Below are 23156 nucleotides of genomic sequence, written 5' to 3'. Positions count from 1 at the left end.
CCCATTTTCACACTGTCAGTCATTCAAAGTGTATGTGTGAGTGGAGCAACAAAACAGTATAAATAAAGGAACAGAAATGTCTTCTAGTAGAAATGCAAGTTGAAAAATGGAAGTTGCTACAACATAACATAGTATGCAGGGAAAGTAGGAGTGATCAAAAAATGCTCTTCTGTATTTTAAAACTAAAGAAATAGATGCTTTTTTCCTTGCCATCTCTGGAGGCTCTTCTCTGCATGTGTCTCTCTTTCCACTTTTAGTGATGCCTAGAGCAAATATGCTCCTGCTTTTGAGTACTTGAAACTAAATGGAATGAAAACAGGATTAAGTTCTGGAGGAAGCCCCTAAGTTAGATTTTTGAAGAATAATAATGATTCCTATCATAACTGAATGGAACTGCTGTGAGAGTTCTGGGCAGTTCTGGGCATCTCCCTCAGTGAGAGGGATCTGGGCAAACTTTGATGAACTTAAATGTGTTAATGAATGATCTACAAAAGAAATAATAATAAACTTCAATAAACCCGAAACCCATTAAAAAAAAACCCCAAAAACTGCTTCAGAGGAAATTAAATTGTGGAGTGATACATAGTGCTGAGGATGGGGCTTGGCAAACTGGAACCATTTGAAAGAAATGCACTGTGGCATAACCGTATGCAGTTAGACACTGATGCTGTTATGATGTAAAGGGATAGTTCCATTCCATAGTACTCTAGCCTGGAAAGGATGGATTTTGAACAATGATTTTTGGGATCATACTGGATAAACACTACATTGTGGTCTTCTGCTATAAGGCAGTGGCAAAACCCCCCACAATTTAGTCCTTTGTGGTATGAAAGAGTAGAAGATGAAGCATTATTGGAAAAGTTAATCTATTTGATTTTGTAATATGTATAGTTCTACTGTCTGTATTTGAAAAGTATCTTGGGGAAAAAACCCAAAACAACAAAGAAGAAAACTGTGCAGAAAAGAGTAGAGAAGGATTCATGAGATGGAGAAAAAGGTTTTTTTTGGATAGAGGTTTAGTAGCTTTGCCTTACCTAAAGCAGCATGAAATGTTTGGAGTGTTTTGGCATAAAATACCAGCTACTAGGTAGTTGTGGAGAAAGTATAAAGACCCTGAACCAGAACAACTTTAGCTGGATGTGAGATCTCCACCTCTTGATGTCTGCAAATCAAAAGCTGAAACCCTTCTTGAAGTGATTGGGTGAGTCAAACATGAACTACTGGACTCAAGAAGAGGTTGATAAGTTGAAATTTAGTGCTGTGGAAAGTAAAAAAAGAAAGAGACTCAGTGATTGAGGCCTTCTGGTCTTAAACTGATTTCATAGAATCATAAGCACTCAAATTCTTTTATTTTCAGTCTGAGAAAACCTGCCATCTTTACTCAGTACAGCCTGAATTATGTTGTGTATTCTTTTCATACCTTAAATTTGCATGTTTGTTCAACATGCAAATTTGACTTAGAACTTTGAATCTGTTTATTTTAGACTATATTAATAATATTTATTAAAAATTCTCACTAATCATAATGCTGTAAAAATATGACACCACTAGCATGCATTCTCATACAGATTTTTTTAGAAGAGTGTAAATAGAGAATAATTTTCTAACTATCTGTGTCTGTTTCGCATTGTCGTTCCCTGGCCTACATTTGTAAAGGTTGTGCTTTTGATTAATGCTGCAGGGGATACCACCACTGTGTCTCTGCCTGGTAGAAGAACATGAAGATCATATTAAGGCAGCAGCTGCCTGGGCCTTGGGACAGATTGGGAGGCACACTACCGAGCACGCCCGTCATGTGGCAGTGGCAAACGTGCTGCCCACGCTGCTCGATATCTTTGTGGACCCACGCAGCTCAGAAGATCTAAGAACAAAAGCAAGTAGATTTGTAGTATTTGCTCTATGGTATTTTAATTGTAATCAAGAGGTTTAAGTGCTTAAAAATGACTAAATGATGTGTTTTTATTGATGCTCACTGAGTCACAGATTTCCTGGGTGCTGTGTCACTTATTAGGGGACTGGCTGGTCCTAATGCATGTGCATGTGGTGTATACCAAATCATATGTTACAGCCACCACAGGCTAATTCCTTATTTTTTTCCCAGTTTAGATCAGAGTTGCATAGACCCATATTGCTGTAATTTCTTGTGACTCATTTCTAATTATCGACTTCTTTTTTTGCAAGTATAAGCTCTTGTAGAAAATATTACAGTCCTTGTAATAATTTTGCCTATATTTTTATTATTATAATAAAACTGTAGCAGCTAATCAAGGCTCTGCTCTTTAAAACGTGCAACTGCCCATATTTAGGGCCTTTCCTTGTGTGGGAGCCAGTAGAGTTGCATTTTAGTAAAGTGTATTTCTGAGCAACAGTAAGAGTGCAATAGCACAGGATATGGTCTCCCATGTTGCACTATGCTTCTGTGTGTTCCACTGAGATACCACATTCCATGTAAAGTACCTTTTATATAGTAATTTTCACTAGTCCCAAAAACATTGAAGCCAAATTAGCTGTACCTGTGATCCTGCCCAAGAAGGTTACTTCTGCTTGTATCAGTCAACACTGAGTTTGTTTTCAGAAATATGCACCAATTGTTTCACTCTCTCTTTCCCCCCCTGCCTGGACCACACTGCACTTTGCTACCCCAGACCAGGAGCCTCTCCTAGTGAGCCACTTCTAAAACACAATCTTTTAAAGTATGTTTTGATTTAACTTTCTTATTATATTAGAGTACTTCAATTGACCTTAAAAGGTCTACTCCAGCTTTCATTATAGTCAAAGGAAAATTGCCATTACTTTGACTCTAGATAACATAATAATAATATTATGCACTGTAGGTTTTGAGGTTTAATAAATCTAAGTAGAGAATTGATTCTTCATTAAGTGACCTGATAGATATCATAGTTTCTATTCAGAAATTGCCCATTGAAAATTCTGATCAATTTGCTTTTTTGATCAGACTTCAGTGATATATATGAATTCTTGGGGGTTTTTTTTTGTTGATATTTTAATACAGAAAGTTTATTTTGCATTTCAATAGACTAAGAAAGCCTTAAAGAACATTCTTCAGAAATGCACGTATCTTCCAGCACTTGAACCACTGCTTCATGAGGCCCCTCCCAGTATTATGAAGCATATTATTGGGCAGTTTAGTAAGGTAAGAAAAGGCTCTTCTTGGTGAGTAATATGTTAATTGCTAATTGTTTCCCATTTAGCCACTCTAAAGGTGTCAGTGTTCTATCAGGATCCTCAAGCATCCCCTTCCAAAGCAGTTTGGATCCTGTTCTTTTGTCTTATACACCTGGATACTGTTTCATTTGGAATCTGCCATAATTCATCCTAAGACTGGGCAAACAGTTTCTTATAAGCAAGGTGTTTTTTTCTTCCTTGCCTCTTGAGATTAAGTGGAATATTAACTCACGTGCAAATATTTTCACTGAGCCAATGTATCACATAAATCCCAGTCACATCTGTTTTAGATAAACTACAAGCTGTCTGTACAGCAGTGACTTAAGTCAGATATTTTACAATAATATAAACGCTTCACTCCTTTTATCCTGATTAATTTTCAGTCCCAAATAAGTGTAAAAATTCCAAATCTTTTCTCATCCCTCTCAATATTTTGAAACTTAGTTGTTAAATACATTGTTGATTTGAATGCAGCATGTAAAAGTGATACAATTTATTGAAAATATTTAAAATTTGTAAGTAATTGCAACTGACTGGGAGACTTGCAGTGTCTGTAATGGTCAGCACATGGTGGGAATCCTGTTCAACTACAGACTATGTTTTGTGCAATACTCTGCAGTGTAACCTGTTAGCAGGGCGTACCAAGCTCTGTGGGTGAGATGCTCTTTCTGGAAATGGCCAGGTAAAACACTCTTGATACTCAGTTCTGATTATGACAGATCTGGAAGCACTGCTGTTGGTAGTGCAGATTCCTGATTACATTGCTACAGTTTCATTTCTCCTGTCTTCTTGCTAAGGCTGTTCAAAGACTGGAGGTTTGCACAGAATCCAGTCCCTTTTGCTTCTGTGTTCTGACTGGAGCTATTAATGAGCCAAGTGTGTAGCAATTGGTTATCCAGTATATATTTGAACATTGCTTGCTATTGAAATGGTTTTGTGCCCTTCATATCAGCTGATATTTTGTTTTGTTTCAATTTTCTCCTTTGCCTATATGTTATTAAACTATACTTGTCTGGCATTTGCTCTTCTGAAGTGTACTCTTAATTTTAAGTTATCTGTAGTAAAAGCATTTGTCTCTCCTGTACCGTAGCTTGGGAATTTCCTATTCTTAGAGCTGTGGTCTGTTACTTCTGTGGGCTTATTTATGGCACAGTAAAAGCCTTATTTCCAAGCTGTGCTTCAAAATGGGGTGCTATTTGTTTTTCGTGCTGGACTGTGTATTTTAGCATTAGCGTTTTCAGAGTTTGTGAAGTTCTGTGCTGTCTCAGGTTGGACTGTGGGAAGAGACTGTGTCTCAGAGGTGCTCTCTCTCTTTGGGGCCCCATCTCAGAGAGTTTTTTGCTGTCTTATCCAGGCTGGAAGTCACAGTGTGGAGGAGGAAGGCAGGGAAAGGGCCATATCCTGTCTCCTTGCTAGTTCCTCCTTGGCAGTTCTTGTTGTGGGAGAGATGTGAAAACAGACGTCTGTTCAGTTCCTACAACGAAAAAATCACAGTTGTTCCTGACACTTCTGTGGAGCACAGAATAGAGAGAAGTCTTTGTGCTCTCCTGCTTTTTCTTTACCTGTCTGTTGATTTTGTACAGCCTAGAGGAACCACAGAAATGAAGGTTGTTTGCCTGAATGCATGGAAGCAATTTTGTTCTTTTTCTTCATCCTTTTGGGCATTTCCTTCCTCATTTGAGGCTCTTGTTTTACACTGAAATACAGTCAAATTTATGGCTTAATGTCTGACCAGTGTGGAAGCTTACAAAATGTTTTTGCCCTCATAATCGGTAACTCTCAGAGTTGGTTTCAAATGCATCTGGTTTTGCTGTAGATGCAGCTGACATGTTGCATTATCTTTCTGTCTTTTTCTCTCTATTTTTTTTTTTTTTTTTTTAATAATATTGCAGCCCTATGGGCCTGTGGACTACATGCAGTCATTCTCCCTCGCCTGGCCCAGCCCCCACCTCCCTCCCTCCCTCCTTCATTCCTCCCTCCCTCCCTCCTCCCTCGCTGCCGTCCTCTGGACAGAGCTGCGTACTGGCATCACTCAGGGAGCACAGAATGTTATTGTCTGATCGTTCCTGCTTCTCATCCCCTTTGGCTGCAGAAACTTCACGTTTTTGCTTTGTGTGTGTGTTTGTAAAAGGCTTCCATGGCTACATAGTGTGTTAAAGGATTTTAATATCTAGGAATTTAATAGTAGCATGTAATGCTTCAAGGCTGTATTGTTCACTTGCAACAATTCTCAGTATTGTTTTCATGCACTAATCTATACTAGATCATTATAATGATATAAAATTCAGCTCTACAATTAAACTGTGGGAATTGACATAAAAGACCTGAATAACTTGGTTTAAGTGGAACAGATGCTGTTGTTATTCCATGTTAGTGTTTTGTTTTGATTATCTATTTATTCTCCACAATCTTATTGTCTCTGTAGGAATAATTCAAGAAATATTATTTATGTAGGGATAAATATTAAATTCATTATTTTATATATGTTATGTGTTAAAGTACATTATAAATTATGTTGTAATCATAAAGGGCTGGTTTCTGGGGTTTTTTTCCCTATACAGCTGGGTGTTATAATACAGCAGTCATTACAGATGTTGTTTCTCTGGTTTTCCTTTTTATCTGTCCTCTGAATTAAAAACAAATAAGCAATATTTGAGCCTAGTAGCATACAGATTAATTCAAAAGAATTTTTTAAAATGTACTATTCTGTGTGTAGGTGCTACCACATGACAATAAAGCACGTCGTCTCTTTGTAACAACTGGTGGACTTAAAAAGGTTCAAGAAATAAAAGCAGAACCTGGGTCACTTCTTCAGGAATATATCAACACTATTAACAATTGCTACCCAGAGGAAATAGTAAGGTAGGGAAAATTAAATTTAAAGCATTCATACTTGTAACATTGTTAGATGTTTTTCACAGGAACAACACAAAGGAAGGATTTAATATAGTAATTTAACTCCTATGTGAATTTTGGTTTTAATAAAACCAAAGCATAACATTTGGTTAATTGCCCCAGCAGTAACACAACCTCTGGACACATACATTAGAATGCTTTCTCTTTTTGTATTTGGAATCAAATTTCTTTGTCTGTCAACAAAGCCCAAATAATCAGGCTCTTGCAGGAAAGTGTGAAGAAAAGTCACTGCCCAGATGGACTCTGAGTTTTCAGTACAACCACTCATATTTATGAATGGCTGTGGGAAATTTATTTTGGTAACTTGTTTGTGGGTTACTTAGGCTCCAAAAATACAAGTATTGGTGAATCTTTGGTTGCATCCTTGACTTTCATAATAGTGTGTCTGAGCTAGAGTATTCAGAGGCTCCTTTGAAACTTCCTCTGATGTACAGAGGGTCCAGGGGCTCTCCTGCACAGTTGGTCTGCCCACAGCTGCCCTTCCTCCCTGAGCCTCATCACAAGGCTTAAGTGTTATATAAAAGGACCATACACCAGCTGTCTGCACCAAGTTGAACTTTGCCCTTAATGAATACAGAAACACTATTAAATAGCTTACAGTCAAAATGTCACCATCCTAAATTGTAATAATGAGAGAAATGCCCTCCTAGATTCTAGATATCCATTTACCAGTCCTTCACTCCATCAACACATCAGAAGGATATTGTACTCATGTACTCCCTCTACAGGCTCTGAAAATCTGCATCATCAATTTTAATTACAGCAGCAGAGTTCTTCAGCTAATAGTAGCTAGAAACTAAGTCTCACAAAATGAAGGCCTGTTTGTCTCTACAAAGAAAAGCCAGTGGCTGTCAAATGGGTAAAAGCAAAGTCATAAAGAAATTTTATTCTGCAGCTAGTACTTCAGAGGGAAAGAGGAATTTGTTCATGCTTTTCTGGATATTAATAATGTTTCTTTGTTATAGCTGTTTTCCCTCCTGCAAATGAAAAAAGGTTACTCATCTAGCCTGGGATGTAATAAAGGAAAAGGCCCCTCTGAGCATCTCTTGCTTGCCTGTCTGTGCTTCTGCCTGATGTTGGTTGTGCTGCCTGAGGCACAGCAGCTGTGATAGAATCCAGCTCTGGGTTTGTCCTGGAGACCTGTTATTTTAGGCTGTTTGCAGACTGAATACAGTAATGCATTGGAAAGTTAGCTTTACAAATCACAGAACTAATATGAGGTTTAAAAAGAGTTTAATTATGTAGAAATTATTCAGAAAAATGAAAATTAGCAAGGTAAATAGATTTTCCTTCAAGGGAAAGCATTGGGATTTTTTTTGAGTATATTTTAGGCCTACATTGCATGGAAGTGTGTTCCTCTCTCTTTATAGTCGAGGCTTTCAGGGCTCAGAGGTGGCAATTCACATGTCTGCAAAACTAGAAATATACTGAGATGTATGTTTTTAGAATAATACAGTATTAAATTTCAGATTCTCTTAATCTGGAAAACAAGAACTAAATGCAGCTTTGATGCTTGCATATTGGATACATGTAGTTGGTCCATTTGGAAAACCAGTTGAATGACAGCAGGACAGCAATGGGACCATAGAGTCCTACTCTAATGAAAACCTCTTGGACAGTGTCCATCCCTAAGTGGCATTAGAGAGAGAGAAGGTCACTGTGACAATTTTTTTTGTTCCAGAACCAGTGTCCCTCTCATGGATGTAGACTTCATGTGAGCTTCAGGGAGTGTGCTTATGTCTGACAATAGCAGACTATTGTCATTTGCAGCCAACAGTTCTGTGTAAAATCATGCTTTTTTGTTAAAGGCCATCATTTCAAAAGAAGCCAGCACCTACATTTCTCAGTAAAGACAATGCTTATGGCAGCTGAACCTGTCTAAAATGTAGCTGCTTACCTGCATGCCCTAAAGGAAGCTAAATATATTTTAAAAAACCTGACTTCCAAGTATAAATGATAATGGAAGTTGAAAAGCAGATTGTTAAAATGTTGTAGAGGAGTAACTGTAGAGTTCCTTGACCAGTGTTTAATGCTAGGATTTTTTCCTGATCAGTAGAAATATGCATAGTATTTAATTACTTTGCACAGAACATGCCTTGTAGTCTAACACACAAACAAAATGCTTCTCTTTCAGGTATTATTCCCCTGGATATTCTGAGATACTCCTGGAAAGGGTGGAAAATTACCAACCAGTTTTATAAACTTCAGTGTTTTATTAGAGCTACATTTCACATTTATGCCTTTATGACTGTAATACAAATACAGCTGTTAAAAGCCTTGCTTGATTCTCAAATCTCTTTCTACTTTTTGAACTACTGATAAAGCTCAACAATTCTAGCAAGCTATATTTTGTTCTTTATAAACTTGTTTGTTGCTAAGTTTTTGTTCCTTTTTGTTTTACTTTAACATTACTACCAGATATTGCCACATAGATGAATGGAATTTCATGCAGGGGTGATGATTTATCACAGAAGCTTTTTTAGAATCAGTCATTTCCTTTTCCTTCCACAAGAAAAGTTTGTTATCTCATTCAAATTTTAGCCTTCTCAGGACTGTTACCATTTTCTTCTTTTGCCTTTGTATATTGTTTAAAGCTTCCTAGGCTTGATGAGGGGGGAAAAAAGCTGACCCCTGTGCTTTTCTAATTATGGAATTCTTTCTGCACTGAGATATCTCCTACTGCTACCTTTGAGGAAGTAAAGTGTTGTGATTTTACATCTCCAAACATCTTAGCAGCAGCTAAAGAAAGAAATAATCAGAGATGAAGATGATACAAGGGCTGAATTCTTCATGATATGGTAGTGTGGTGATCCTGGCCTGGGAGATAATACATCTTCTGCAAAAGTCCTCCTAATTAAGGCAGGATTTGTTGTGGAGGAAAGGGGCAATACACTGTTTGGTCTGTGCATGGTTGTTCCTCTTGGGAAGGACAGAGTGAACTCAGAACTTCATGGACACAAGGGGAAGGACCCTGGGAGGTTTGGTTTGCAGGGGTCAGCAGCACATTGGTGTGGCTCAGAGGAGAGGAGCTTTGCTTGCCTGCAGGAACGCTGATAGCAGCGTTCTGAGCACATTCACAGGAAATCTGAGGACACTTGGGTTGCACTGATTGGACTGATGGGACTAAGGTGGCTTGGGATTTATCCTTCAAGAGCTGAGATAGCTGAAGAGTTGAGTTAAAACACATTTGGAACTTAAGTCTTGAAGCTGCAAGATCACATCGACATAGAGGTATGAGCTCTTTCCCATCTGAAGAACATCCTGAAACTATTTTTACCTTCTTTTGGAGAGTGAAAAGTGTTTTACATTCTGCTAACTCTTCTGGTGTATCACACAGCAAACAACCCTCTCATCTTCCCTAATATGTAACTATCATTTACCATTTTTTGTTCTAACCAGTTTTCTTTTTCGCATTTGCAGCAGTTTGGGGGAGTGTTTGTTGTTTTCTTTTGTGTTTTTTTTTTTTTTTTTTTTTTTTTGTTTATTTGTTGGTTTGGTGTTTTATTTTATTTTGATTTGGTTTGGTGGGGCTTTTTTTGTTGTTTATTTGGTTTGCTTTGGTTTTTTAAAAATTTTTCCTGAAGGCTATTAAACAGTGTTTCTGGAATGGGGCGTGGAAATACAGGCAGCCACAAGGAAAGACAATATTTGGAAACCTTCACTGGAGAGAAACTTACCTACTTTCTTAAACATAATGGGTTTATAAAAGAAGGATAGTCTCATCTTTTACTTGTAAAGCAGGAGCAAAGACTGATTGCAGTTGGAAATTATTTAGGGTGGCTTTTCTTTGCCAAATTCCTAATTACTATTTTTTTATTCTTGCCAACATATTTTTCAACAGTTCACAAAAACATGGGTGGGCTATCCTGTGTTAAAATTTATTTCTACAGAAGGCCGTGCTCCTGCTGTGAGGTACTTTGTGCTCTCAGATTCTGCAGGGGATGCACAGTACCTTACTGAGATAGAAACTGTTGGTGTCATGAATGTTGGTATAGAATCCACAGCAGATGGGGTCTTTCCTTAGCCCACAGCTAAGTGAAAAACCTTGGAACTGACTAGTTTCTACCAAATGCCTTTTTAATTTTAGTGTTTATATTCTGACATTAATGCTAGGATATTCTGGCACTATTAATGTTAGTGGAAAAACTTTGAGACTCTTAGCAAGATTGTTGTTAAGAGTCAATAATTTTAAGTCAATACTCAATAATTTTCTCACGTGCATTATGGATATTTAAAAATCAAATCTCGTACAACCTCTGAAACAAAAAGCAGTGGAAGGGCTTCAAGAGAGTCTTGAAGGGTTTGAAGCCTCTGTTTTCCGTGGCAGAGCAGAAGTGGTGCAGAGGGGAGGCAGCAGAGGCATGGATGGAGCTGTGTCCCCACGGCTGCCGCCCTCCCTCGTGTGCTCGGGAGCACCCCCACCCCACACAATGCTAATGTATATGTTTTGTGCAGAGAGAGCAAAGAGGCTTCAGTCCCCTGACAAATGTGCTCCTGCTGTGTCACACTGTGGTACACTGTAAGGATTCCACAGGGTTAAATTTCAATGCCTAAACAATTTGTTCACAGTCTTTTCACAGTCTTTTTCTGATTCCTGACAAAGGAAATGATTGCACAAGGCAAACCTTCAAAGCGATCTGATTGTGTTGAGCACAATCTAAATCAGACCTAGCACAAATACATCTTTACATCCCTGGGCAGCTCTGGCCTGGGCCAGTGCCTGTTTGGCCCCTTGTTGCAGGATTCCTGGACGATGCCACATCCCATTAGGCTGTGGCAGTGCAAAGTCCTCTCCCACGTAGTTTGAGAGCCCAGCAGTTGTTCTTTGCTGGCAGGCTGCTTCTCTGCATCTCAAACACCTTGTGGCTGGAGGCTTCCCTGGAGGTACACATCTACATGAGTGAGATCTAGGCCTTTACAGCAGAATTATTCCTAATTTGTATTTTACTAATGGAACTATGGCAAGAGTTGCTTTTTTCCTGTAGTGTTTCAAAAGGTGTTTCTTCAGTGTTTCTATTCCATCCTCTCATTTGGTTTAAGTCATCATCTAAAACTATATTAATGTTTGTAATAGCTGCTCTGGCAGGCTTCAAGTGTGTATCATTTGTCTCAATTTCATATAATAAAATGTAGATTTGCATTTTAATTCATTCAAATGCTGTTTTCATGCGAGTGTGTGACTGTGGTGCTAGAGAAGATGAACAACAGGCTCATTTTGCAGCTTGGCCCCTACCCTGCCTTTGGATGTTTGTCTCACTTACCACTCAACAGTGCCTGCTTTGGAGCTTAGGACATTACAGGCATTTCAGGCAAGAGTCCCTCTCACAGAGGTGGCTTATTAAGACACACAAAGATAATTATGCGAGTGCTTTGGCAGAAATAAATGTAAGCCCTTAAATCATTTTGCCTGTTCGTTTGACTGTGGCATTGGGACTTTTCAACTCAAGTCTCTAAAGATCTCTGGGGGCCTGAGCTGTGATTTCTGTCTGCATTACTGCAGTTATTATTACATCTACAGATGTAAACCAGGGCCTTGACAGAACTTGTGGATGTGTAGAACTTGTACCATATTTCATTTAGCAGATGGATTAACTGGCCTACAAAAGCTCCTTTCTTTATCTGAATGACTGGAAACCTAGAGGATCTGAAAAGGGGAAATTCAAGGACTTCAACTCTTGCGCATATAATATGTTCTGCATGTCCAGAGGGATTTACCAAGGGATTGCTTTGTCTCATCTGAAGTGATCAAGCTGCTGGAGATCTGCATCTTAACAAACAAATGAACAAAATGTTGAAGGAATTGAATGGAACTGGTGGAAGAAATTAACCTCATATTGTGATGTAAAGCATAAAGTTACTGTAATTAGGAAGTGGATGGAGTGTGAGTAGATCTTCAAGTGTTCTTGATTTGGTCTAGGGCGTTGTGAACTAGCCTGGCTCAAGGGGAATTTTAAGCATAGAAAATACCAGGGGATGCTTTCAACTTTGTTATAAATTGGAGGCCTCTGAGTTCTGGGTATGAAGGGGTGGCAGACAATTGTCTCACCGTGTGAGGAATCTGTGAAAGCATGCTTGCCTCAATTTCTTCCCTAATGGCTGCTTGGTTTCCAGTATCTTGGTTTTTGGAATTTTAGATCTCCCTTGGTGACCGGCGGGGGAAGGAAATATGGAGCAGGACTGGATTGCAAAGCCAGTGGTTCCACTTCTCACACTGACATAGGATTGCTTTTATGGTCTTGGATAATTATTACAAATCCCTATGATTCATCATCTTCATCTGTGAAGTATCTGTTCTACTCCTTTGTTAACTTACAGAAGTGCTGGGAAAATTAAATTCATATGAGAGATTGATGCAGCAGAACTTAAGTTCTTTATAACTAATACCATATTCAGAAAGAAATATTGTTCAAGAACCTACAAAAATTTACCTAGATTTTTAGAATTGGAGTTGAACTAAGAGTCAGTGGATCTTGTGAGTTTCCTCATCTGATAAAATTTAAAGGGATCACAGAGAAAGAGGAAATTATTAGATCTTGTGACTATACTAAAACTATTGATGTTATTTTTGTATAATACTTCACTGATAATATTGATGCTACTGTGCTTTATTCTGCAGCCAGCTCTGTAATTTAGCTAGTGAAAATACTAATTACCTTATTACTGCTGTACTGTATTTCTAGATACAGCACAAAAGACTGAGTTAGGAAATATGTATAAGCAACACTAACATATATTTTGATGATGAGAATGCCTTTTAAGCAGGAAATGGTTTTGTGCTGCCTTTCACAAGAGGTTCCTCCTCGTTCATGGCTGTGTCCCCCCTGCCCGGAGGTCACATCCCGAGCTGTGAGTGCTGAGGGACTGGAGCTGCTGTCCGTGGCACAAACTGGTTGTGTTCACTCTCATGCATCAGCAAGCCATGGAAAGGAACAATGCAAGGCTGCTAATGTCATCCCTTTAGCATATTTCCATAGAGATTTTGAAGGCTTGCTTTTTCTTCATAAATATATGATTGTTCCAACTCCAAATTGAATTAAATCATAGGTACCCAGATTAACATTAGCTGTTCTGTATTTTATTCCTTTTGTAACAAAAATTAAACTTCAAGAGGCGAGGAAAGTGTTTTAATGTATTTATTTAAAACAAAGCTTTTGATTACTTGTTTGTGTCAAATTTAGCAGGAGAACTCGTCATAATCTTATGATGAGATCTGTGCCCTTTGCTCTCAAGGAAAGTTTTGTCATCACTGATGCAGACTAGTGATGTGTTTTATCCCTGTTGTCCTATTTAGAATTTGGTCTGATGCCCTCTGAGCACGTTCACCTTTCAATATTAGGTCAGTTTTAAAGCCCTTATCAACCTAAAAGGTTGGATTGCTATCAGGATCCAGCCTTTGTTGCCCCACAGTATAAATTATATTACAATCTATTGTTAAAAATTAATAATATGCAACATAGAGGTCTGATGGAATCATGTTAATGAGAACACTGAAGCTTCATTGACTTGCAATATCATTAGAGCTCTGAGACAGGTTTATAGCCTTGTGCAAACTATATTTGTGTTGGTTTAGACACAGTATTTATTTGGTGACACCCAGCCAAATGTTTCCTTACTAAATTAAAATAAATGCTGGTTAGTTCAATGAACTACTAAGATATATAGTGTAATTTCAGGTTCTCAAGTCACAGAAAATAAGCCCCAACAATGGAAATCAGCAGAGAATCAAAAATGATGGATATACTAGAGTGAATATGAACAAAGAGGGAAAGGAGTTCACTGGGTTGGGTACAGCTAATATTTTGTGACTCGGGTAATGTGTAAAATTTGGAAATAACAGCACCTCTTTGTAGTCTGCCCTGGTCTTTATGTAACTCCTCCCTGTATAGACATATGTACACACTTGCAAGCATAGTCAACCAAAATGTAATCAAAATTACATCTGCTTTCACAAGACTTGCCTCTGTAAAGCATCTTTAGGGGCTGCTGGGCAGCTCCTGTGCTCACTCATGCCAGCTTCATGGTACTAATTTCCATCCAGACCAGCAGCACACATCTGATTTCCATTGCAGTGAGAATCAGGCACTAGATCTTCATCACCTGTGCTCTGAACAGCTCTGCTTTTTACTGGAAGCAAAGCAGAAGCAAGAAAATTACTTCCCTGCTTTCTTCTCCAGCAGTGATTCAAATGAGGGAATGGTAGGAAAATCTTTCTAGACCTGGGAAATGGCTCATGCTCTGTGTTGGAAACATAACCTGCAGCCATGCAGAGCATGGGATGGAAAGGGAGGTTTGAGGAACCAGGAACATGCAGGGGTCACAGCTCTTACCTGCTCTGGGAAATGGATGTTAAGGAGGCTTCAAGTTCCCCATCTCCTTTCAAGGGTAACACCTCCTTGCTGTAGCTGTCCCCAAGTTTGGTCACAAGGCTCTGCCTCCTGCTCTGGGGACAGCTGATTGCTTCAGTGACACCGTGGCAGTGCTGCTCATGCCAGCCAAGCATTGGATCATGATTCATACAGACATTTTTATTTTATGGAAATGGAAAGGAAGATAATTTATGTGATTTATAAGCAGTTTAACACTATGAAACTTTCTTGCTTTCAGTCACTCCAAAGCAAATTCTGTACCAGCTTATCTGTGAAGGCTACAAGGTCCTGGAGCACACAAGAGACAGGGAAATTTGGCAGGGGGAGGCTGAAGAGGGTTCAAGGAGAGTGGGCCTTGTGCTGGTGTTGCTTGTATGCTGTCACAGTCAGTGGGTGGAACTGAAATTGCTCTGTCCTTGATTGCATGGGTCAAGACCTCACCCAGCCTTGGACAGAGGTACCACTCCCAGAGCATATGGCTACAGGGCTGGGAGATTACAGGCTCCTCTCCTGCCTCCATCCCATCTCCACTTGGCATCAGTGCACCCACCTTACCCAGCTGGCTCTGGCACAGTGAGGACTTCCAGCTCCTCAGGATGTCCCAGGGGTGGTGTTCATAATGCTTTGAAGCTGAAAACTGCCATGAGTGCCACGTGCTGGTACGTCAGTGCCATCAATGCGCAGCTGACCATAACTCATTTTCCTGGGATAATTCCTGTGATAATAAAACTGAAGCAAATGAACTGTTTTGATGACAATGTTTTAAGAAGCTGCCATTTCAGAAGCTATAGTTATGCCTGTGATGTATCATCCTGACCAATAGCAAGAGCAGAAACTTGGCTTTCCCTCTGAAGTGTGGAGCTCCAGCTTGGACCATCTCCCCTTATTTTTGTAATTTTTTTAATATCAGATATGACCTACTAGTAATAAAATCTGTTAAATTTTTTGCCATGGACTCGAATTATCACAAGGTCATGAATCACCACTTTAGGCCTAGCCCTCCCCCTCCTAAGTGTTTTTTAAAATCCAGATTTGTGTTTATTCTAATGTAGTCGTGCAATGGGAATGTTTGGTAAAATTGCCATCTAATTTACAATAGAAGGCTGCTTTAGCAGCTGTTTTATAGCAGTTTAACTACTCTGACCTAAATTACTGTTCTTAAGAGATTGAAAAGTAATTGAGAATGTAAAAAAGTCCAGGACCATCCTTTTTTTTTCTGAAACATCTTTGAAATGGCTTACAAACAACTTGGATTCCTCTGCAGAATTCAGATTAGAGAGGAAAGAATCTCCGTTTACTGGGAATTGTTCTCTGACCACCTGAGAAAAATGAGTTTTTCATCCCCTTGAACATCATCTGGAGCTATAATAAAACATGCTCTCAGCTGGATTCCTTCTGTGTGAAAATAGACAGAGCTACATCACTGCACACCTAAAGGAAGCACACAGAACTATAAAAGCCATCGAAAATCTGGATTTTTTTTCTTCTTCTCCGAGGCCACAAGTAATTTTCTGTAATCTCAATGAATATTATTTGAATCTTGAAAGAAGGATATACCTCTTCCTTCCTCTCAGTGTGAGCAGTCTAAATGAACAGAGCTAGACATATTTTATACAGAGTTAGTCGCCTACCAGGATTATGGTGTGAAAACCCTTAAGTAATAGCTATTGAAGGAACTGCAAAAATCCACAAAACTAAAAGGTAAGTTGTGAAAATCCAGCAGTAAGTTAATAAAACTTCAGCTGAATGTTCATTCCAGTCCACAGCAGAGGAATGAAATGTGGTGCTGGTGGTGTTGGAATCCTGTGGTGATAAACACATGAAGAATAGATAAAAGATGATTGTTAGTTAGCTAATGGTGCAGACAGGCCATCCTACTTGTCTGGGCAGCTGGTCCTGGAAACCCTCAGCCAGGCAAAAGCTTTTGTTGATCTGAGGGTGAGTGTGCACTGAGGGAGGTTCTGGGCTGGGGCATGTGGCAGTCAGATGACAGCGGTGCAGCTCCCATGATGTGCTCTGGACTGGTGGGATGGTTGGATGACAAAACTCTGCAACTTCACACACGTGTGGTGTAATCTGAATTGTTCTGCAGGGAGACCGTAGGCAGCAAGTACAATTCTTAAGCCTGATATAAATTCCATCCTGTTTACCTGCCACCAGTTCTCCTGCTGCAGATGAGCAAACCAAGTCCAAAACAAAGCAATAGAGGGAATTGGTCTGGCTTCATACTGCAATTGAAAAACTCTCCTTTAGAAGAGCATTTGCCATAGCCCCAAAAGCACAGAACCCAGGTCTTTGCTGTGGTCTGTTGCCATGCTGCTGTGCCCTAAGTGGGCAGCTGGTCCCTTTGCTTCCTTGCCTTTCTCCTACTGAGCAAAATAGTGGTTCAGTCACTGTCGTCTGGATTTCCTTCACCTCTTCCCCTTTCATTTCTTTAACTGAAATTCAGTGATGCACATATCTCCTACATGATTTTTTTTTCTGTGGGACAAATGCAGGAATCTCAGCTTTAGCTCACTCCAATATTTTCCCAGTCCTCACGTACTCCCTCTGTTCCTTGATTCCAAGTCATGATGCACTTAAATAATTTGTTCCCTGTTTTTGTTTATTTGGCTAATTACTTTTCACATCTCCTTTAGCCCTTCTGAATTACCACTCCACACATTGCTTGTCATAGTTCACACTCCTTTTGTTTGACTTTGCTTTATCCAAAGCTAGTTACTGAGTGTTGGCAGAATTGTTACAGCATCTCACAAACAGCTGTTTTTGGCTGTGACAATAGGCTGAAGTATGCTCCAGAGTGAACACACAGCCTGCATATTAAATACTTATAGTGTCGTGACAAGCACAAAGAAGTTTTTAAATAGTTTTTAAAAAATTAAGATGGAGATTCAAAATAGGAAATAACTGAAAAGAAACAATACCAAACTGAGGGGCAAGCGTGCCTGAGATGAGACACACAGTATCAGCTGTCAGGTAAACATCAAATAAGACCTCTCGCAGTAAAAGACTTTGAGAGAAAAGCACCATGGGCCCCACGATGTCCTATGCACAGGCAATGCAGCCTGTGGATGCCTGCACAGCTTCTGCTGGATTGTAGCTGAGTAAAGGGATCACAGAGCAAATGCAGTTCTACTTCCCCAGCAAGAGAGGATGTTCCTATTTTACAGAATTGATTTATTTCTTCAAATAAACTTTTATCAGACAGCTATGTCACGGGCACACTGAGAGGATATTTTAATGACTGCTTTGGTTTAAAGCTGTGGGGAGGACACTGCTGCTTTCATCCTCCTCTCTCCTCTTTCCTCCACCTTTCCGTTCTTTTCCCCATTAACGTTCGATGCACGCTCTAAGGTATGCCTGTCGCTGGGTATTACTTGCACCAGCCTTTCCTTGCAGTAGTATGTCTATAAATGGCAGACAGCATCATTCCTAATTACATGTTGCCCCCAGATGCTCCGAGGGTGATGCTGATGGATTGCTGTGTGGGTGGTGTTGAAGGGGCTGGGGGAGGGGAGCCGGGATGCAGCTCCTCTAAGTGGTAGCAGAAATCTCTCTTCGGGCTGGGCTCATCAGTCCTCCCTCGGTAAAGTCAGCGTAAGAATCCCCGAGATCATGGAACCGGGCATTGGAAAAGGGGACGCAATTCAGGGAAGGCTTCAGGGTCCAGCCCAAACGACCGGGGAAGAGAAAAGAAGGAAGTGGGAAAGACAGAGAATTCACCTTTCCCTATCCGTGCAGGAGGCACACAGCACGGAGAGCTGGCAGGGCACACAAGCTGCCACATCTCCCTTCCCTGATGCGGTTTCCCAGCCCCGGGTTCCGTGCCGGGCACGGAGCTCAGCGCGCAGCCGGAGCGCGGCTCGGCTCCGTTCCTGGCGGTGCTCCGGGCAGCGGCACCTGCTGCGGGGGCTCACAGAGCACGGGCCTGGCAGGAGGCAGGCTGGGCTCTGGAACTGGCTCAGGCCGAGCCCGGCTGCCAAGAGCGCGCCTCTGTTTGAGCGGCTGCTCCAGCAGCTCCGCAGGCTCAGCCCCGGCAGCCGCTGCCCGCGGAAAGGGACCGGCATTCCCGCCCCGGCCCGGGACCGGCATTCCCGCCCCGACCCAGGGACCGGCATTCCTGCCCGCGGAAAGGGACCGGCATTCCTGCCCGCGGAAAGGGACCGGCATTCCCGTCCCGGCCCAGGGACGGGCATTCCCGCCCCGGCAGGCTGAGCAGGAAAAATGGGATGGTGAGTCATCCTGGACATTAAAACTGTGCTCACCAAAGCCCCGAGAAATCCAGGGAACGGTGAGGAGGTGAAAGCTGGGATCTCCGTCAAGTGCTTGTCGGTTTTGAGCAGAGCTTTACTCTGCAAGGTCTGATAGTGGGGAAGGAGGAAGTGAGAGAATGCACGTGTGCAAGGCCCAGCTGCAAGATCCGTTTCCTTCTCTAACTGTTCTGTCGTCCTTGGAGGGTTTATATTTAGTGTGCCTGGCAGGTCAGCCTGCCGGCTGGGCAGCTACAGGAAAACACGGATGGAATAGACAGTGCTGGCTTTGGGGACTGCAGCAATTGGACTGCACGGGTTTTACATCTCAGCCTTAGTGCCAGGCTGGGAATTTGCTCCATCACAGAGTGCACTGAAACTGGGACATGTATAGGAATGTTGTGCAGAAGCACATTTAATGTAAGACATCAAGTGCTGCATCAGGTCAGTGGTCCATCCAGCCCTGAGTCTGACAGTGCTGCCTACAGAGAGCAGGTGAGCCCAGCCTCTCTGCATGCCCCCAGCACCCCAGGGGCTGGGTTTGGGTGCTAGAGGCTCATCACTGCCTAAGCCTGCTACTGTCTGCTTATAGAGCCATTGCCAACTCACCCAATTTTGTGAAGTCCTTCCAGAGTTACTTGCCTGAAAGTACTGTGTGACATACAAACTTAAGGACTTGTACACTCCCTGTTCAGGTAGTCACTGAAAATGTCAAGTAAAGCCAGTCCCACTATCAATCCCACAGTGTGGAGATCTTGTTGATACCTGTTTTCCACCCTGAAAAGTGTCTTTTGAGTCTCATATTTGCTTCATGTCCTGCGAGTTAGTTTCTCTGTTATAATTACTTTGTTATTGAACCTCATCAAAAGTTTTTTCAGAATTGGACAGTTCTGTGTCTGGTGCACTCTCTCTCTTTTCTGGTGCACTCTGAGGGCTGTGGTGTGTTGGTGAGTCAGGGCTTCTCTCTGCAGAAACCACACTGCCTTGTTCCCAAGAGACCATGTTTATCCTTGTCTACAGTGACTTAATTTTTTCAGACTCTACTGCCATTAGGAAGGATGGATGGCAAACTTCCTGGTCTGCAGTTCCCAGGGCCCCTTCTGAAATCCTTTTATTGGCTGTGAGTTGCAATGGCAGGTTGCCAGCCCGCTGACAGCCTGGGCTGCCCTCCCCATCCCCTGCCGCCGAGGGGTGTGGATGGGTGGTACTCAGGGGCAAAGTGGAGCTCTCCTCAGGAGTGGAAACCATCCAGAGGAGTGTCTGTAACTAATTTATTGTAACTTCAAAACCTATATGCTGAACTTCTGAAGGGAGTACTCAGGTGCCAGTTATTTCTCCCCCTCTTCCCTGCAGAGGGACAAGGCATTCTACATGGCTCCTCATACAAAAGTCAATGAAATAAAGAGATGTGTAGAGATTAGGTGGAACACAACTTCTGTCATGGGTCTCATATGTGCTGTTGATATATAATTGGTAGTTGGTGGGATATTCCCTACAGTGTGATGGAAATATCTGTATTGAGGGAAGGGGGAAGGGAGGGACTATACTTTCAAATAATCTAGATCAGGATTTAACAGAAGGCATGAGCACAAAACTGAATAACATAGCTAAATACAAACCCTTTGGGCTACAGAAACACCACAGTGAAAAGTTTTTAATACTCGAGTATTAATGAGGGACAAATGCTGCTATGGAGTCTCTGAGAGGAAGCAGCTTGTAAAAGAGACTGTAAGGTAGCAATGCACTTTTGCAGGTAATGCTCTTTCCTGATCATCACCAAAACAGGAAGGAATGAAAATAAAAAAGCAAAAAGAAATAGCAAACAGTAAGTAAAACCACAAGAGGCAGAAGTAAAATGTCAATTTTTTTCTTGCCCTTGATGCGACTGCCAAGGAGTTTTGTTCTGGGAAGAGAAAGTGCCACAGCAGGATGGGAATGCTTGCATTGGATGGGTTGTCATATCTGTCATCATTATAAACATGGACAGATGATGATGATCTCTCCATTCTGTTTCTGGTTTTCAGTCTCCAGAGATGCTCATCCAGCTGTTTTCACCAGAAAATTTATTCAGCTAATTTGTCCACTTTCCTTTCTTGCTTTCTTATAGTGCCTCTTTCCTCCCTCAAGCTGGTAACACCCTCTCTCTGCTCACTGCTGCTTTAAGCCCTTCTTGTTCCTGGACACACTGATTACTTTACAGTGCCTGGAGGTGTGTTAGTCTTCCTCCTTCACTGATTTTTCTGCACAATGTGCATCCCATGCTGCTTGAGGAGGGGGACACGTGGGAGAAGAGAAACAGGAGTGACTTTGGCTCTTTAGGAAGGCCACTTCTCATAGGTACAGGTTCCTTCCTCTCCTCTTACACAGACATCCCTCGGGTACTGACCCCACGTTTATTTTCTAGCCTGCAGCAGCAGTGTGTCTAAACCCAGGCAGCCAACAACACAGCTTGAGAGCTCAGCTACTGCTGTAAGATTTTGAAGACAAGCAGGTTTCACAAGGCTTGCAGCTTAAAGGAAGGTATTTCTAGAAGCCAGTTCCTCTCCAGAGTTTTCAGAGAAGGTGTGCATGATCATTGATACTTTCCAGTCTTGGTTTTTGGTAAGTGAGGTGAAGAAAGGTACTCTAGGTGTGTTTCTTTTTTTTTTTTTTTTTGTTCCCCAAATGATAACTAGGCTATAAAAAATCCTTCCTAGTTATGTAGCTCTCCTCACCCTGATCTTGTCACAGCCTGTGTCTGAGGAGGAACACTTAGAATGAGATTTATGTGCATTTGGTATAATTTGAAACAGACTGAAACTTAATGTCAGGGCATTTCATGATGTGCAGAGACTTAAAACGATGATGGAAGTCATCTGGGGACCTGCACTGGCAGTGTAGAGCCCTTCAAACTGGAGTTGTTCCTACCTGCTTACCACAGGCTGCAAAGCAAACAGGCAGCCATGCCATGGCAGGGCAGACAAAAGGCCACAGTGATGGATGATGTCCAGGTGTGACCTTTCACAGTTACAGTAGCCAAAAATCTCTGTGGGAAGAGTGCATGATGGAAAATTGCAGGATAATAAAATAAATAAAGGTCGGTCAGGTGTAGAATTCTGTTGTTAAAAAAAGTATTAACTATTTTTGAAGTACCCAACCATCTGACAGGCCAGGCCACACCTGAAAGGGTGACTGGTAGAGCCCCGGTTGGCTGAAGCAGTTCAGTCCAAAGGGCAAATACTGCTGGCAGGGCAGAACGTATCTTCAGTGAGCTGCTGCAATGGATGCAAGAAACTGAGCACACAGTCTATTATCAAATGCATGGTGGAAACTCGACATTTCAGCAATGTAATGTGCTTTTTTTTCCAGTAGAATGAGAGTAATATGCTCCTTTTCTGTGCTTGATGCAGCGTCATTCACATCTGAGCAAAATAAATGGGGAAGAAGACAATTTTGGTATCTATTCTAGGCATTGCTAATTTTAGTGCCACTAAGGATAGGGATTTTTTCTCCCCTCTTTTTTCCTTTTTTTAAAAAGAAAATATAACATGAATACATATAAAGCACATGAATCTCAGAATAAAAATAATTTTGAAGGGCAACATCTCTGCTGGTTCTTTGACACTGGCACCTTGGTAGCTGCAGTACATCCCTTGTGTTGTCTGGAATGAAAATCAGCCCTCAAACTCTGACACATAGGAGTTATGAAGTCTTGCTTGCTTCTCTGAGCCCCCCAAAGCAAACCAGTGTTTGTGTTGCTGAAATAAATAGAGAATCACCACGAATGAAACCTTCTTAATTCAGTGCCATCAATACAGAAGATTACATCTCTAGCCTGTGTGCAAGAGGTTTTGAATCCCAATTTTTGAATCAGTCACCTGTCTTTTGCAGCTCCTCCTTCTACCATTGTGGTAGTTCACAAAAAACCACATCTGTGTATCAAAGGAAAACAGCGGAGAAGGGCTTGTGCTTGGCCTAGCTTCTTTGAAATGCATGCAGACATATTTATTTCCCCTATGATATAGCTCCTATTATGTGCTTTGCATCTTTAAATGTGTGAAGCATCATGCCTGCGTGGCAGGACCCTGAGATTCAAATGGAAGAGAGACAGGCTTTGTTTTCTCTCTCACAGAGATTTTGCTTTTGGTCTTTCTTTACCATTATGTTGGCTTGTTGAGAGAGTTTGTAAAAAACCCTATCATGCTTTCCCATTTTCTTTACATTTTCTGTGCACAAAGAGCAAAATGCACATTTTTCCCCTGCACAGGGAAATGCTAGGAAAAAGAAAGGTGCAAAACCCCAGTGCAAGAAGCAGTGTCTCCTCTGCTGCAGAGCTTTCTCACAGCAGACAGGCAGGCTGCACGCTCACATTGGAAAAAAACAAAGAAGAGAAACTCACAGCACACATTCTGAGTGCCTAAGGACTATTTCTGTTCCTGCCAACCTGCTTCCAGCCTGG

At 41.3% G+C, this 23156-nt stretch overlaps 1 protein-coding gene across 1 annotated transcript in view; it reads left to right on the top strand.

Annotated features, from left to right (window-relative positions):
- The window catches only part of SPAG6 (sperm associated antigen 6), a 35161-nt gene extending 25591 nt beyond the window's left edge, over positions 1-9570 (top strand). The window contains exons 8-11 of the mRNA XM_058039604.1: positions 1682-1873; positions 3038-3154; positions 5903-6048; positions 8237-9570. Coding sequence (XP_057895587.1) covers positions 1682-1873; positions 3038-3154; positions 5903-6048; positions 8237-8303 — 522 coding nt within the window. The 3' untranslated portion in view covers positions 8304-9570. The remainder of the gene's footprint in view (positions 1-1681; positions 1874-3037; positions 3155-5902; positions 6049-8236) is intronic.
- Positions 9571-23156: the final 13586 nt, after the last annotated feature.

This window comes from Melospiza georgiana, chromosome 1 (genome assembly GCF_028018845.1).
Source record: "Melospiza georgiana isolate bMelGeo1 chromosome 1, bMelGeo1.pri, whole genome shotgun sequence".
Taxonomy (NCBI): domain Eukaryota; kingdom Metazoa; phylum Chordata; class Aves; order Passeriformes; family Passerellidae; genus Melospiza; species Melospiza georgiana.
This window is presented reverse-complemented; position numbering and strand designations above follow the sequence as displayed.